Source organism: Phodopus roborovskii, unplaced genomic scaffold (genome assembly GCF_943737965.1).
Source record: "Phodopus roborovskii unplaced genomic scaffold, PHOROB, whole genome shotgun sequence".
Classification (NCBI taxonomy): domain Eukaryota; kingdom Metazoa; phylum Chordata; class Mammalia; order Rodentia; family Cricetidae; genus Phodopus; species Phodopus roborovskii.
The window spans coordinates 23,080,122-23,097,395 of NW_026126480.1; the positions used below are offsets into that span (position 1 = coordinate 23,080,122).

Below are 17,274 nucleotides of genomic sequence, written 5' to 3' on the forward strand. Positions count from 1 at the left end.
GAAAAGCACAGACCAATAGGTCTTGGGAACATAGTTTTAAAACTCTCAACAGAAAAGTGATTAGTAATTATACCTGGCTGAAAAGCCTACAAACTAGAACAGTTACCAGAATAGAAAGACAATACAAACTAGAACAGTTACCAGAATGCAATAGTGGCATCTTGGAGGTAACCAACAGCTCTTCTATTGGATGTAAGAATTCCATAGGAGGGAATTCTTGTCTGAAAATGTAAAACTAGCCAACTAACCATGGCTGGCACATTTGAAATACTTTATACCCACAGATAAATGTGAGTCTCACCCCTCATCAAAGAAGCTTCTTTCTGCAGCAGACCGAGACCATTACAGAAGTTCACAAGTGCTCAAAATGCAGAGAATGACTAGCCATGAAGTGCTCAACTCCAGTTGATACATCTACAACACAACCCCTACACAAAAGGCTCAGGGAACATCATGGAATGGGGACAGTGCAGAAACCAAAGGACCAGGATGTCTGTGGAGAGATACTGGCCCCTGTATATAATAAAGAAGCTGCATCCATAAAATTTCAACAATCTGATTGCCTAAAGAAGACCTGGGTAATGATGTGCCAACACAGATGGGGAAATTTCACAAGGCCCTGCCCCTAAATGAAGAGCTGAAGGCAATTAGGCAGTTAATGGCTGCTAAAAGAGGGGGGCTGTCCTGGGACAGGTTCCCTGATACCCAATCCCAAGTGGTCAGCGCTGAACACATATACATTTAACAGTCATCTGAGAGGAGAGTACTTCAATTGAGAAAATTTCTCCCTAAAATCTGGCTGTAGTCAGACCTGTAGAGCATTTTCATAATTTGTAATTAATGAGGGAGGGCATAGGCTGTTATGGGTGGTTCCATCACTAGACTGGTGCTCCTGGGTTCTATAAGAAAGCATTCTGAGCAAGCTAGTAAGCAACATCCCTTCATGACCTTTGTATCAGACTCCAGGTTCCTTCCTAAGTCCCGAGTTTGAGTTCCTGTCCTAACTTCCTTCAATGATAGACTATTTTCTTAGTTTGGATTTCTGTTGCGATCTATGAAAAGACACCACAATCAGACCACAGCAACTCTTATAAAGCAAAACATTTAATTGGTGGTAGCTTACAGTTTCAGAGGTTTAGTTCATTGTCATTATGGTGGGAAACATGGTGGTGTGCAGGTAGACATGGTGTTGGAGAAGGAGCTCAGGGTTCTATATCTTGATCCACAGGCAACAGGAGCAACTGTGTGTACCACATTAGGAACAGCTTGAGCATAGACCTCAAAGCTCGCCCTCACAGTGACATACTCCCTCCAACAAAACCACACCTACTCCAACAAGGCCACACCTCCTAATAGCACCATTCCCTATGAGCTCGTGAGGGCCAAATACATTCCAACTACCACAACTTGATATGAAAGTGTAAGCCAAATAAACCTTTTCCTCCCCAACTTGGTCATGGTATTTCATCATAGCAACAATGACCCTAACTAAGACAGTGGATTGACCCCGAGATAAGTTTTCCATGTTTCAGTAAACTTCCCACATATGGTCATGCAAGCTACTCTAATTAAACCCAAAGGACATACACACCCCACACACCATGAAAGCAAGAGAGGTACTTGTTGGAAAGAAGAATTTCCATGGAAGAAGGAAGAGAAACAAGACAGGGTAATGGGGATTGAAATTAACTAAAAGTTATTATAAAAACATATGAAACTGTCAAAGAATTAAAAATAAATAAAGATAATAAGGACAATCGAATGAAGTGGCTTTCACTAAAGATTCTTACATATTTTAATTCTACTAAAGGGTTCTACAAGCAGGCTGAAGAATTAACTGACACAGTCTGGAGAAATGAGAATTGCTACTATCTTGTTTGTAGTGTCCCAAGTCACTGGGATTATATTTGGGAGACTATGGAGAATACCAATTAAATACAAGGGATAAGTAAAAGTTACTCAGGTGGGTATTGCAAGAAGCAGGGTGACTTCTGTGTTCTTTTTTTTTTTTTTTTTTTTTTTTTTTTTTTTTTTTTAATACTTCTTCCACAACGGTTTTTTTTTTTTTGTTTTGTTTTTTGTTTTTTGTTTTATTTTTTTTAACATTTTAATCAAGTTCTAAAGCTGTCGCTCAAGAAGGTTCGGTTTGCTCCAAAGTCACCCTCCTCCTCCATCTCTGAAGGAGGACATGCTCAGGTAGACAACTTCCTGCTCCACCTCTGAAGCAGGACACTTACATATGGTCAGGGATGTCCTCCTCATCCACCTCTGAAGCAGGATATGCACAGGTGGTTGAGGAGCAGTGAGCAAGATTGTCACCTAGTGGTTGGTTCTCGAAGTTCTGGCACAATGTCTGGACCCAGAGAGTACAAATGTGCCTCATCTTTGTAATCACACTGGCTAAGGCTCTCTGCCAGGCACTATTGGGGCCTGGGATCAAAGACCACTGATGCAAAATGACGAGTCTAGAACTAAAATCAAGAGTCAACCCAGAGTCCCTGGAGTTGCTCTCTCTGCTCCCAGGACACTGCATTTGAATGTGTCTATTTTCCTCTGGTTTTCACAGATCATAGATGAAGAAGAAACCCAGTTTATGAGTAACTGCCCTGTGGCCGTCACTGAAAGCACCCCCCGGAGGAGGACACGGATCCAGGTGTTTTGGATAGCCCCACCCTCAGGGACAGGCTGTGTGATTCTGAAGTAAGTGACCATGGACTCTTCACTCACCTTCCTGCAGTTATCAGAGTGTCCTTTGTGTCTGCAGGAAGAGGTGTGACTTCTGGGGCACCGGGCAAGCCCTTCTCTCTGTCTTCCATTTTCTATGTTATAAATGCATAGGACATCCCATGTCTCTGTCTTCATCCAATAGGATGAGTCTTCCAGCCATTCTGTGCATCCATAGACAATGATGCAAGGACTGATTAAGAAAAACCCAACCCAACCGAGTGAATAATATAAACCCAGCTTCTATTTGGAATTAACCTTTTTTATTCTCCCTGTGATTCTAAGGATCCCCATTAACTAGCATCCTTAAACTGTGCTCTGCCTCACCTGATACCTAATTGAGTCTCCATTTACCCAGGCTCCGCTTTACAAAACTATCTTGCACCTGGGTTGGTAGATGTTTGTCTAATACACAACAGGCCTTATATTGGCTCGCACACACTGCACACACTGTGAGCAATGCATACCTGCAATCCCAGCCCTCAGAGATAGAGGCAGGAGGAGCTGGTGCTCAAGATTACCTTTGGCTACAGAGTAAGGTTTGAGGCCATTCTGGGTGGGCTACAAAGGGACCTAGTCTCAAGTAAAATAAAACTGCTGTGGGCCACCACTTCCCAGGCAGCCTCTGGGTGAGTTAGATAGGTAGGACTTTCACCAGCCAGAATCATTTCCTCTGAAAGGTAACACTGTCTCAAAGCTGCATCTCCAATTGATGAACCACAAAGTGACAGTCTTTGAGAGATCACAGATGGGGAGGAAGACAGTTATTTCTGCAGTAAAATGTGTTTATTACATGCTGTATACTGGATCTCCATCGTACAGACTGATAACTTACCAGTGTGGCTGAAGGCTTCCCAAGGTCCTACCAAAAACTAATAAACCAACCACACTGTTTATCATTGCAGTGGTGTGTCCTAAACTTACTTGATTGGAAAGCATCCTTTAAATTTATTTTTTTCAATGGCACCAGTTATTTGAAGTAGGTTTAAAGGCCCATTTCGATTGGTGTTGAGATTTTAGGATTTCAAAGATACAAATGGTTATAAGTAGAGGGCAGCATCCAGTCCAAGCATCCTAGGTATCATTTACTTTTTGGTTCAGTATGGTGGTACAAGCTTGTAATCCAAGAACTTAGAAAGTAGAGCCAGGAAACCCAGAAGTTCAAGGTCAGCTTCAGCTACAACGAGAGATCCAGGTCAACCTGGACCACATAAGACAAGAGACCCTGTCTGAGAGAAATGTGCATGGTGTGTGTGTGTGTGTGTGTGTGTGTGTGTGTGTGTGTGTTTCATGAAGGGTGGGTGCTTGGACATTCCAAGTCGTGTTCATTTTTGTGAATTTGCTTCACTTGGTAAATGTGTTCCACCTCCAAGAGCTGCTGATAACAGTATCTCCCACAACTTCAGCTGCCCTGGCAAATGGGAAGAAACCCACAGAAGCCTCTGGAAACACCTGTCCATTGTTAACTCCAGCCTCATCTTTCTGGCCTCCCTCCACCAACACATTATTTCCTTCTTCTTTAGTTGAACACAAGTTGAGCATCTTTCCTGTGATTTCTTGACAAGCTTGCCTCTTAGCACTTTTTATACTGATGGTCTAAAAACTTAAGTTGTAGGATTTTAAAAAATGAAATCGCATCTATAAATCGCAATACTAAGCATATGGCAGTTGAAATGTGGGCCTTGAGGAAATAACCAAAGACCACCAAAACCACTGAGAAGGGAGGCAGTGCATGCCACAGCTAGCTGTGCCACAGACGAGTCAGTTGCCACTGCTGGCTTTCAGCTGAGATTGAAAGGCAGGAGGGAGAGGGGGAAAGCCTGCAGGGTGTGTGTGTGTGTGTGTGTGTGTGTGTGTGTGTGTGTGTGTGTGTGTGTGTGTGTGTTGTGTAGGGTTGGGGGATGGAAGATTTCAGGTCTGCTATGCTGGGAGGTTGTTGCCATGGGGAAGCTGGTGGCGGGCTGACTAGAAGTGAAGCATCTGGTATGGTTAGTGTAGAGGGTACGTTTGGCTTCTCTAGTTGCTCCTAAATTGAGAATATGGGGGGGGGGGGAGTAATAGAGACTTGGCATTAACTCCTGAGGTGCTGGTGTGGAGGTGGGGTGGCAGAATCCCACAATTCCTGTCACAAAAGGCTTTGTGTATATCCCATCACTCAGCCTAGGATTGCCATTCGAGTACTGAATCCCTAATTCTTGGTAGCATGGCTGCTCCACAGAGCCTGGGGCTCTAAAGATTACTTGAAAACAACCCACTGGGTCTGTTACAAGCCTCTCTGTTCTCAAAGCCCTTCTTCATCTGGCCCACATCCTTGGTTTCCTTTGCTTTCTTGTTTTCACAAACCAGAGATATTTGATCTTCTGGTGGAATCCAGAAAGGCATCCTTTGTTTACCCGCTGACAGTCAACATATGTGAATGTATGTTTTTCTGTTTTAACAATGAACATATGTGGCTTGTTCATTCACGTCTTTGACAAATGTGACTGAGCTCTTATTTGCCCACTCTTTTGGGATATCCAGGCATTAGGGGGTTTCAGCCCTGCACCATCCTGCAGGTCAAATGGAGAAGAGAAAACAACCAGCCAATGTTTTCTTTGTGCCAGGAGCTCAGCTGCACATCCAGCTACCTGGCAGGCTTGGGCTAATTGATCTGCATAGCAGATTCACACAGGAGGAGACAGGCTCCCTGGAGCAAGGCAACTTGAGAGTTTTTGACTCTTCCTTTCTCCTGAAGGAATTATATCTAAGCCACAGTTCTTTGTTTTAAAACTTACAATTTTATAGGTGTGATGTAAACACAGCCATACTGCGAACTTTCAAGCAACACAAGAGATGAGATATAGAAAATATGTATTAGAATGCAGAAAAAGTGAAAAATTCCTGACATTCTCCCCCCCACAATAATCCCAGCATTCCCCATGCAAAGGCAACACTAGATATTAATTTTGTAGGTGTACTTTAAACTTTTATGTGTTCATTTATATTCTGAAGGTACCTGAAGTACACATAATGCCCTGAACTTGAATGGGTGCTCACTCAGTAGAACTTAGTAAAAGCATGTCTGTATCAGAATATATATGCATATCAATAATTGATTTTAAGCTACTGTACATAACCTATGGTATGAATATGCTAATTACGTTCTAAGAAGTTCACATTTAGCTTCTTTTAAAGTCTTTTTTGCTTTCCCTATTGCAAACAATGATCTATAACAGACATCCAAGTACATGCCTTTTTTGAGTAAATACTCCAAATTTTATCCACAGGGATTACAAAGCAGGGGATGATAAGGAATGCACATTAATGATTTCCACAACACCACCATATTGTCCTCAAAAATAGTGATAGACATGCTCTCTGTGGGTAAAAGAACCTATATCCTTACCAGTCTAGCAGTCCTTGACATTACCAATTTTTGAGAGCCTTCTATATGAGAGTTAAAATAATATCTTAGATTAATTTACTTGCTACTATTGTGCTATTAATGTAGGAACTGGGAAGGGCCAGTTCCTATGCTTATCCATTTTTCTAATAAGGTGTCTTTTGAAAGTGGTTCTACATATTTACTTTTATTTTAAACCATATGCATGCTTTAAAAAAAATACTTTTCTAAAGCCAGGAATGGTGGCACATGCCTGTAATCCTAATATTTGGGAGCTGGAGGCAGAAGAAACAACATTCAACGTTTTCTGTGGCTACATAATTAAAGCCAGCCTGGGCTACATGAGATCCTGCCTAAAATGCACAGCAAATGAATGGATAAATGAATGAATACACAAACAAAATACATTTTATATAGTTTATACAAAAGGATACAGACATTTCAAAAATATATTGTTTTACTTTATGTTTAAATTATATATTTATATTTTTTAACTTTCTATTTATTCTTTGTTTCTTTCACGTCACGCATCTCGATCCTGTTCATTTGCCATGCCTGCATTTCTGCCCACTGCCCTTGTGCCCCATAAAATTTAAGAGAACAAAGAAAAAAGGGAAAAAATCTTGTTCTGGAAGCTGTGAGTCATGCACTAAATCGTTTTGTCCATATATCTTTACTTGCAAAGAACTACTGGTCTAGTTTGAGGCCTCTGGTTTCTGCTACACTATCAATGCTGGACCCTCACTGGAACCCCTCTTGGATATCCTGCTATTGCCCCGTGTTGTGGAAATCCTGCAGCTTTGGGTCGGCAGGACCAGCCCCTTCATGTGCTCTTTCAAATCACATGAATGGATGTTGGGGTAGGCCAAGTCATAAGCCTGGTTCTGGGCCTGGGCATTTGCAGATTTTGTCAGTCTGTCAGTTGCCTTGTCCTCACCACCAGTGTGAACTCTCCTGCATTGTCTTGGAGAGTTCACCCTTTGCAGTGATGAGCAGAGGTGGGGCCAGTCCTCTGCTTTCAATATTTACAATTTATATTTAAAGTTGATCTTTATGTAGTCTAGGCAGCAATGCTTTACTAAAAGTTTCAAATACTTACCTCTACTTTACTTTTAACTTGGTCCATTGGTGTTCCGTGACATTTGGGGATGGGGAGATGGCTTAGGTGGTAAAGTGCTTACAGTGAAGACTGGAGGTTGTATCTTCAGCGCCCACATAAATGATTTGTGAGCATGAGAGCCCTCTGATAATTCCAGTCTTCTCGAGGTATAGGCAGAGGCTCCCTGGGCAGTGAGACCAATTGAATGGGCAAGTTCCTCAAGGGACCCTGCCTCAATATGCAAGGTTGGAAGAAACCATGTAAGACACCCTATGTCAACTTCTGGCCTTCACACACATACTCACACTTGCACATACATTATGACCCCACATATGTAAATACTTCTCTCTCTCTCACTTCCTGTGTGTGTGTGTGTGTGTATGTGTGTCTCCACATACAGATGCCCAAAAAAGCTTGACATTTTGATTTAAATATATTCATTTGTGCTTTCCCTTAGAAATTTAAGTTTTACATCTTAATCAAAAAATAACTTTCCTATACCTAAGATTATAAATATATTTTATATTTATATTCTTAAAGATTTTAAAATAGGCTCAGACCTTTTGTCTTCCTAGAATTTAAGTTAGTTAATGACATGGTATCAATAGGCCACAAGAGAAAATGCATGGACTGCTCAGCTCAAAATGAGGTACCAGAGGGAAGTTGAGTGGAACATATATGTGGGGAGAATGACAATGAGAGGAGATGTACACAACACAGGTCTGCAGGCCCAAAGGAGGTAGGGGGAGGCTGAGAGGAAGTTCACCCCTTACAGGAGCTGAGGCCTTAGCAGCTAGCCTAAGGTAACCCCACAGCGACTCCACCCTATTGCTTCCCTATTGCTTTCTCTGTTTCCCTATGGGTTTCCCCTTTGGTCTGACCCATGCACAAAGGCCCTGCAATCCATGCAAGTGGTCCATACAGCGCATCTATCCAAGTGAAGCCCAGGGTTAGAAAGCTGGGTAGCTTTCTGGAGGGGCAACCTGGAGACAACAGCACAGATGGGAATCAGAAAGCAGTCTTTTGACAAAGTAGAGTTAGCAGTACCCCATCCATTTGTTGAATAGTGCATTCTTTTCCCAATGGCTGCTTCATGAAAAGCAAAATCTGCATCACTCTCCTCTATTTGGCTGCTCTTTTTGTCTTGTCCTCCCTCCATGAATTCTGCACTGTTTTTAGCATAACTCTGTTTTTATGACGAGTCATTGATCATTAATCTTCTAAGTATTCAAAGTGTGCGTGGTTATTCAAGCAGACTCATAATTCCAGGTGAATTATAAAATAAGTGTGCTCTGTCTAATAAAATCTGGTGTTGGGATTTTGAACAATGCTACACTGAATTAAAAGTTTAATGTGGGGAGAGCCATCTTCCCTGTTATGTGTTTTCCAGTCAAAACTAGAACATCTCCCTGCTTACCCAGGGCTCTTATCTTATTTAAAGACTTGTGGGTTTTCTTCATGTAAACTGTGCATTCTACGAAGGCTTCCCTGCTCCCTCATGGACAACTTCGAATTTTGTTGTTCTTTGTAGCAAGCTATCTTTTGGGCCACCAACCAGCCCCCAAATCATGACATGGAGACTTATTACTAATTATGAATGCTTGGCCTTAGCTTATGCTTGTCCCACTAACTCTTATAACTTAAATTAATATGTATCTCTTCATCTATGTTTTGCCTCAACCCTTTTTACCTTTCTTTCATTTTGTATGTCCTACTCTGTGTCTAGCTGGCTGGCAGGCATTTGCCTAGCTGGCCCGGGCATCTCCCTCTTTTTCTCCCTCATTCTCTCTTCCCTCTCATTCTCTCCTACTTATTCTCTCTTCCACCAGCCCCACATATCCCTCTACTGCCTAGCTATTGGATACTCAGTATTAGACCAGTCAGGTACCTTAGGCAGGCAAGGTGAAACAGCAACACATCTTTACACAATAAAATAAATGCAGCATAAACAAATGTAACACATCTTTGCATAGTTAAAGTAATATTCCAAGACAGCTTTTGTGAATGGGGCATCTTACCTGGTTATACTTTCAGGCTTTCATTGTGTTTATTGACTTGAGTTCTCAACTTAGACAACATCACATTTCCTCAGTAGTTTTGTTCTTGCATTCTTTGGAGACTGAGTATAATTGTTCATAACTGAACACTATAATAATGAATACTTATACCTTTTGTTTCTTTTATGTTTTGATTTTAATAAAGGTGTGCCATATTTTATTTTAAAGTATTTTATTTGGTTAAAAAAGTTTCAAGTTGATGTCATCAATAAAGTATAGGAAGACTATTGTCTAGCTGGGCCAGTTCCCTTTCTTTTCATGTTAAAGGTAGTGTTTGCAAGACCAACCAGCCAGTGCAATACCAAAACTGTATACCAGAAACTGAGAAAAACTCAACTTAGAATGTAAATAAAGTTCCCAATTTTCAAAACACTTTTAGGATAGTTGTGGTATAAATAAAAGTATGTATGCAAAAATTAGCAACCCCAAGACAAAAAATAGGGACAAACTCAGCATGATTACAATTTAGAGAGAAGATGAGTGAGGAGTAGAATAATGAGAGTTTCTTGGAAATGTCAGCATTTATATCTTGGAGGCAGTGATGAGTCTGGGATAAATGGATGGGAAAAGGTAACTCCAGGTGAAAAGAACATCAGAGTCAAAATCTCAATGAGGAGCTGGAGGTGAATGCAGCTCTCAGAGACAGTTGACAGACAGACATGTTGATCAGGAGATCTCTGGGGGCTAAAATCCATTAACATATCAGAGATGTCATCTAGTGTCAGTATGAAGAGACTCAACCTAATTCAAGAGCATCAAGGGAATGATTAGTGGTTACGAACCAGAGAGGTTGTACAGTGGGAAGTTTTATTAAGGCTCACAAGAATATTTAAGATCTAGCCACAGAGTTCAGGACAGAAAAAAAAAAAAGCAATAATAACAATGAAAGATTCTGTTGGGAATGTGGCTCAATTGGAAGGGTCCTTGCTTAACAGGCAAGAAGCCCTAGATTCTATCCCTAACCCTGGATAAAACAGCTTTGGTGGCCCTTATCTATAACCCAGTACTCTGGAGATAGAGGGTGGAGTTCAAGGTCCTTATCAGCTACAAAATGAGTTCGAGTACAGCTTGAATTGCATGAGACCCTGTTGAGGGTAGGGGAGGGAAAGAGAGGCCAAGGGGGGTGAAGAGAAAGAGAGATAGGGGAGGCTGTGGATGTGAAGGAAGGCAAGGGAAGGAAGAAAAAGAAGCTGTCAGTTATATCTCAATACCCTGGTTTGAAGGAGGAGCATTTGTGTTGCCATGTCAGACTAACATCCCTGGTAGGAAAAGCTGGAGTCTGCTGTGAAGTCCACTTGGTTGATGTGAAGGCCAGCACTCAGCAATGGTGACTTTCCTCTTGGCAAACCTGACACAGTTTCCACTTTGTATTTGCATACAAATTTCTGAATTAGCACTGGTGTTTCAGGCAGTCCTCTCCAACGCTTTCTTTTCCCTTCCAATGAATGTTCTAGCACTTCAGGTGCTGTGGCATACTATAATGCTGCAAGGCTGCTGCAAAACACTACAGCCAAGCAATGGATTAAAGGGGAGTGCCTTGTATAGGATAGATGCTTCCAGACTACATGGAACGGCATCCTGTCCCCTTCATCCTGACCAAGTTTTGTGTCTTGAGGTGGCCCTCTCTTTCCAGGCATTCATTATCTCCAGGTACAATTCCAGCTCTTGCTCATCCCTACCAGGAAGGATCTGACAGTGGAAATTCTCCTGAGGGCATTCAACTTTATAAATTCAACTTTATAAAACAATGGAGAAGACAGCCAAGGGCCAAGCCCTGTTCTCACTCTTTTCCTCTTTAAAGTAGCCTCTTGGTGGAGAAGCTAAGGGGAAAGCTGAGGCACAGGCATGCTGGGAAGGGGGGCTAACTTCTCAAGGTCATCTGCAGTCCTAAATTCCAAATACTAAAGTTAAGAACATATTTCATTGCTCATTTAAGGCACAAACCTTCCTTGGACTGAGATGACTATCATCTTTAGTGTAAAAATGAGTGTGATTATGAGATATAGCCCCAGACCCCATGGGTGTGGAATATACAACTGTATTATCTTTCTGGAACCTCAAAATATTCTCAGTTCTAAAATATAACTGGCCTCAAGGGTGCATATGGCCTTGCCCATGCAATTTAGTGTGGAACCTTGGAATCTTAATCAGGGTGCTACAGCAGTAAGAGGAGACAGCCGCGTGCAGGATGGCTAGAAGGGGGCAATTCATTTTTCATGAGTGAAATAACCTGGTCCAAGCTGCAGCTGCTGTAAGCTCTGAGAGCTCATTCAGTGTTCTGTGTGGCCAAATAATGAAATCAAAATTCCCCAGCAGTGTTTCACAACTTGCTTGTTCAGTGCTAGGGATGGAACCTGGAGCCTTGCACATACTAAACATGTGTCCTACCACTAAGCTACATCTCAGCCCTACTCCATCCATCTTTATAACCTCACTTCTAGGCAATCTGACCATTCACACAGGACTTTCGTGTAATAGATGATAAACCACAACCCATGAGCCAAATGCAACCCTCTGTATTCTCTCTCTCTTTCTCTCTCTCTCTCTCTCTCTCATGCGTGCGCGCATGCGCGCGCACACACGTACATACACCTCTAATGGAGTATAGTCATAGTCTTTTATTTATATATTATTTAGAATGGATTCCATCATCCAGCAGTGGAACAAAAAGCTGTGTTGGACTGGAGAGATGCTCAGTAGTTAAGAACACCCACTACTCTTGCAGAAGACTTGGGTTTAGTTCTCAACATCCACATGATGGTTCACACCCATCTGTAACTCCAGTTCCAGGAGACCCAATGCCCTCTTCTGGTCTCTGTGATCACTGGACCCACATTAGAACAAGGTCCTGTCCATTTTTTCTGCAAAGAGACAGAAAGTGAGAGGTACAGCAAGCAAGCAAAATGTGTACTATCCAATCCCAGTGAGGCAAATCTTATTACTGCAATGGTGCTTACAGTCTGAGGCTGGCTGAGAGGATATAAAGACATATGTAGAAATGACTCCTGCAGTCTGTGCTCTTCTCCAAATGCCCCAGTGTGATAATATTCAGAGAGATCCTGCGGGGTGATTGGATCATGATGCTGGGGCCACAGGGAATGGAACAAGTGCCCTTATGGAGGAGATGGGAGCTTTCCTCCTCTCTGTACTCATTACTGTGCTAGGTCATAGAAATCAGCCATCTGCATCAGCAAGAGGGTGCTTAATGGACACCCAACCTGCCAGCATCTTCATCTTCTCCTTCCCAGACTCTACGGATACATTTCTGTTGTTTGCTAGCCATTTAGTTGATAATATTTCATGATGGCAGTCCTAACGTATGCAGTGTGTGTGTGTGTGTGTGTGTGTGTGTGTGTGTGCACGCACCCGCGTGTGTGTGCCTGCCTGCCTGCCTGCCTGCCTGTCTGTCTGTCTGTCTGTGCACATGAGTGCAGGTGCTCTTAGAGCCCAGAGAGGGTTGGAGCCCCTGGTGCTCAGGCAGCTGTGAGCCGCCATGTGGATGAATGGAGTAGAACCTAAGTCCTTCCTCTACAGCTGCAGCAAGCACTGTAGCTGCTGAATCATCTCTTCCACTCCTGCACACCTTATCTCAGGAAGCTCTGTAAGGGTGTCACTACACTGGGGCTCAGAGTCTGCATTCTGGGTATCAAAGCAGTAGCAGTCATGTCATGCCATGTCATGGAGCTATGGCTTAAACCTACTACTACCAGACTCCTTGTCAGCCAGAAAGTGACACTGGCTAAACTCGGCTATCTCCCCTCTGCCTCTTGATGTGTGAGAATGAAGTAGAGTCCTTTCTGAACCAAGAGTGAGGGATTGCCTGTGAGGAAGCTGCTGTTTCCTAAATTCTATTTAGAAGATGGGGAAAGTAACTGACGAAAGAGACTGGCTTGTTGGAGGGGGAAGGATGAGCGTTTAAGAGTACTTAGCTACTGTTCAATGCCATGCAACTTCATATGGCTCATCAGCTCTTTTCGTCCAAGAGGAAAACAGCACAGAAACTCCACACGTGGTGACAGCATGTGACTGGATTGGACAGCAAGATCGGGAGGATATGAGGTGGCTGAGCTAAAGCTTACTCCATGATCTTTATGCCACTAGGTAATGAGAACCACAAGCTTGTTTGTCATAAGACAAGGTGGCTTCACTTCCTGGCTATCACCTCACTAAAAAGCAAGGAGTTAACATGGGAGGTGAGGAGAACCAGTGGCTACTGTGGCAGATTGTTGGGAGAGCATTTGGGAACAGCAATGCCATGGCAACACACTGGGTTAAGAAAGCCCTGGGTCTCCAGGACCAACCATCCAACAGGTGGAATCCAGATGCTATGAGTTCCTGGAAGGCCAGCTATGGCACGGCTCCAGTCGGGGGACAGTCCATTGACAGCTTAGTTTCATTAGGCAGCTGGGAACCCAGGTGCAGGATCCAGTCCTGGTGGGAGGAAGCTGGCAAGAACAAAACAGGAAATGCTGGCTACAGAAGACAGAGTGCCAAGCATTGCAGCAAACTGAAACCCAGGTGGGAAATGAAAGCCGGGCTCTCCAGACAGAGCCAACCTCGTGCAGATCTGGCAGGTCACTGCAGTGGGACAGCCCACAAAAGTACAGAGAAGCCAGTCTTGCTTGTGTACCAGGTCTGACCCAAGTCTGAAGCAGAGGGATGGATCCAGTCCTCTTCAACTGATGGAGAAGAGTTACCACTCTATACTATGGTCCCGGTCAGGTGGGGCCCTGTGAATTTCCTTGTTGGTGAAGTTAGCCTAACTTTTTACACCTGTAGAAATGGTTTGGTGGGTAAGGGTGCTTGCTGCACAAACAGGAGGACCTGAGTTCAGATCCCAGCACTTATGTGAAAAGTCAAAGTTGGCCATGCACGTCTATAACTTCAGTGTTGCTAGGGACAAAGATAAAGAGATTTCCAGGATTTGCTGGCTGGCAAACTGGCTCCGATTTCAGTGAGAGGCCCTGTCTCAGGAATATGATGGAGATCCCTGACTCCTTCTCTGGCCTCCAGGCACATGCAAACAAGTATATACACCTGTACACATTTGTGCGCGCACACACACACACACACACACACACACACAAATAATTTAAATTAACTATGTTAAAGTTACCCATTCAATAGGATGTAGTGCATGTTCAATATTGAAATCCTTACCAACTTTATCTCTTTTCTGAAATATCATTCCAAAGTGAACTGCTTTTCTCATGGAGCAGTTTCTCCACATACTCCTCTCCCTCCAGCCTAGGGCAGCTGCCTATCTGCATTCTGTCTCTGTGGGTGACTTGTCAATCCATTACATAATTGGAACCTTCCAGTATATGACCTTTGATGTCTGAATTTTTTTCAATTAATGTAATGTTCTGGAGGCTCATCCATGTTGTTGTGTGTGTCAACATAGGCATGGATGTTCTTCAGCACTCATGGAACATCAATTCTAGGACCCCTGGAAGATACCATAGTGTAAGACACACCCATTGTGTAAAATGTCTCAATGCTTACATTTAACCTGAATTCTTAAATGCTCTCTTGATTATATGTAATGTCTACTACAGTGTAAATTCTGTGTAAATGAATGTTAATACTGTGTTGTTTAGGAATGACAACAGGAAATGTCTGTACACATTCAGTATAAATGCAACTTGTTTTAAATGTTTTTTGATGCATGGTTGGTTGAGTCCATGAGACCTTTACAAGGCCAACTCTTCCTTTCTATAGCTGAAGCACATTCCATGGTGTTCATATACCACATTGATTTATTCATGTGAACATTTTGACCCAAGATTAGCAAGGGATACATGGGAGCATCAGGAAAGTACCAGATGAAGCCATGCATGCGACTCCTCTTTTTTAAAAGCAGAAATAAAACTGCCAAATCAACATGCTTTCCCATACCTGAGCATCAGCCTATCCCTAGGAAAGACCATTGTATCTCTCAGACAAGCTTGAGAAAGGACAAACTGGCTGTGCACCTGTGATCATGCATCACTCAGCATCATATGGTATACATGCACAAACTCTGACGGCTATGGCATCCCTGTGTGATGTAATCTTCCAGGCCTGCTATCATCACATGCATGCTCTTGTTAATGGGCCATCATGAAACATATGATTTCACTTCGTCTTTCATAGTGATGAAGTTAAGTGTGAAGCTGCCTGGCACATGTTCTCTTGTGATCGGATCTTTTACCCTCATATGTTACCACAGTTTAACAATCACACATCCAGACATTGCTGGCTGGAGCAAAGGCTAAAGCTTGCTGGATGCACAGTGATGCTTTAACAAGACAAGGTGAGAGCCTCAGAGAGCTGCTTTCCTCCCTCAGTGCTCACCAGTAACTGTTAACTACCAATCAGAAGGTGTTCCTGAATTACTCCCCCCCCCAAGCCTGTTTGCCACAGGGACTACCCAACTTGAAGAAATGAAACACTGTGAGAATGCCTCCCCCTCTATAGTTAATTATTGCAAGCTGATTTCACCTCTGCTTTTTCTGTGGGCATTTCTTTAACAGTTCACGTTTAACACCCCCCAGAAGCCAGAAATCAGAGGGGGGAAATGCTCCTTTATGCCTTAATTCTGTGCCATTCGTAAATGAAAATCATTGTTAATTTAGAGTTTGACAGCTGTGGTGCATTGGTAAGTCCACGACAGCTGTCATCGGGACGCCAGCTTCTTTTCCAAACAGATGTTTAATTTGACTTTAGTGTGCCTGCCAGTTTTTTAGGCAAAAAGAGAGGGGGAAGTAGAAACAAAAGTCATCATTATATTCATCATTTGGTTTCATTTCAGGACATAAATGGAATGATTAACAATGACAGAAGAATTACTCTAATTACAGTTTTGGGTTCAGGACCAGTTAGCCATCATCCCCTGCATGGTCTAGAGTCCAGCTTTCATTTCTTTAATTTTTTCTAAAGTGAGAGGCTGTTTTGTGGTAATTACACCCAGGCTCTGAGCAACGTTCCCAGACTCCCAGCAAAGCCTCCTAAAATGCAGGGAAACCCGGGGAGTGGTGAAGGAGGATAGAGAACCCAAGATGCATGAGACGAGACTGGACTTATAGCTCTGGAGTCAGGACACAGTGGAGAATGGACAGAGCTCCCAGAACAGCAGCCAGGCTCCCCACCTGTGTTTAAGTGGGGAGGCACTGACTTCGTGCACACTGGCAGTGTGCAAATCTGCCACAGTGTTAAGTCCAGCACATGTGAGGACCCACTTGATCCACCTGCTGTCTCCATCCATATTGTTTGGAAGACTCCCCCTCCGAACCAGCTGTGCTCCTAGGTAACCCATGTCCCAGGTCTGCTCTCTTTGCCCTTGCTTTTGTGTGTTTGGCTTTGGTAGTTTCACTTAGATTTGGCTTTTATTCTTTGGTGGTGTAATGCCCCATCAATAGCCTATGGTACCTTGTGGACAGTGCCTCTGTCATGGGGGCTTTAGAAACCCTGTGATAAAGGCTACAGTACACTGCTGAATGTTTTACTTGCTTCTAGGAACATTGGAAGACTCACCTTAGCTACATCCGTCAATAACGTATGTGTGTTGTACTGAAAACATTTCCACCTCACACGGTTACCATTAACTGTCAACTTGACAAGATCTAGAGCCATCCAAACAACAGATCTGAACATTTCTGGTTGTGGTTTGAAAAAGGGAGGAAGGAAGACCTAACTTAATTATTGCTGGCAACATGCCATGGGCTCAGGTCCTGGACTGGATAACAAGTAGAAAGCTGAGCGCTGGCATTCTCTCTCTCTCTCTCTCTCTCTCTCTCTCTCTCTCTCTCTCTCTCTCTCTCTCTCTCTCTCTCTCTCTCTCCTTCCTGCCGGTAGATGCAGTATAAGGAGTTGCCTTAAGCTCCTGCCACTCCCACCCCTCACCAAGGTTGACTACATCCTTGAACTGTGAACCCAAACAAACCCTTCCTTCCATACACTGCTTTTGTTGTTTCAGCTCTACAATGAGAAATGTACTAAAATACTGCCCAAAAGCAACTTTCAGCAGACAT

General features: G+C 43.1%; 1 protein-coding gene across 1 annotated transcript in view; it reads left to right on the plus strand.

Moving 5' to 3' along the window:
* The window catches only part of Spon1 (spondin 1), a 268,537-nt gene that overhangs the window by 62,769 nt on the left and 188,494 nt on the right, over positions 1-17,274 (plus strand). Inside the window, exon 3 of the mRNA XM_051192721.1 lies at positions 2,567-2,700. Within this exon, the coding sequence (XP_051048678.1) occupies positions 2,567-2,700 (134 nt within the window). The remainder of the gene's footprint in view (positions 1-2,566; positions 2,701-17,274) is intronic.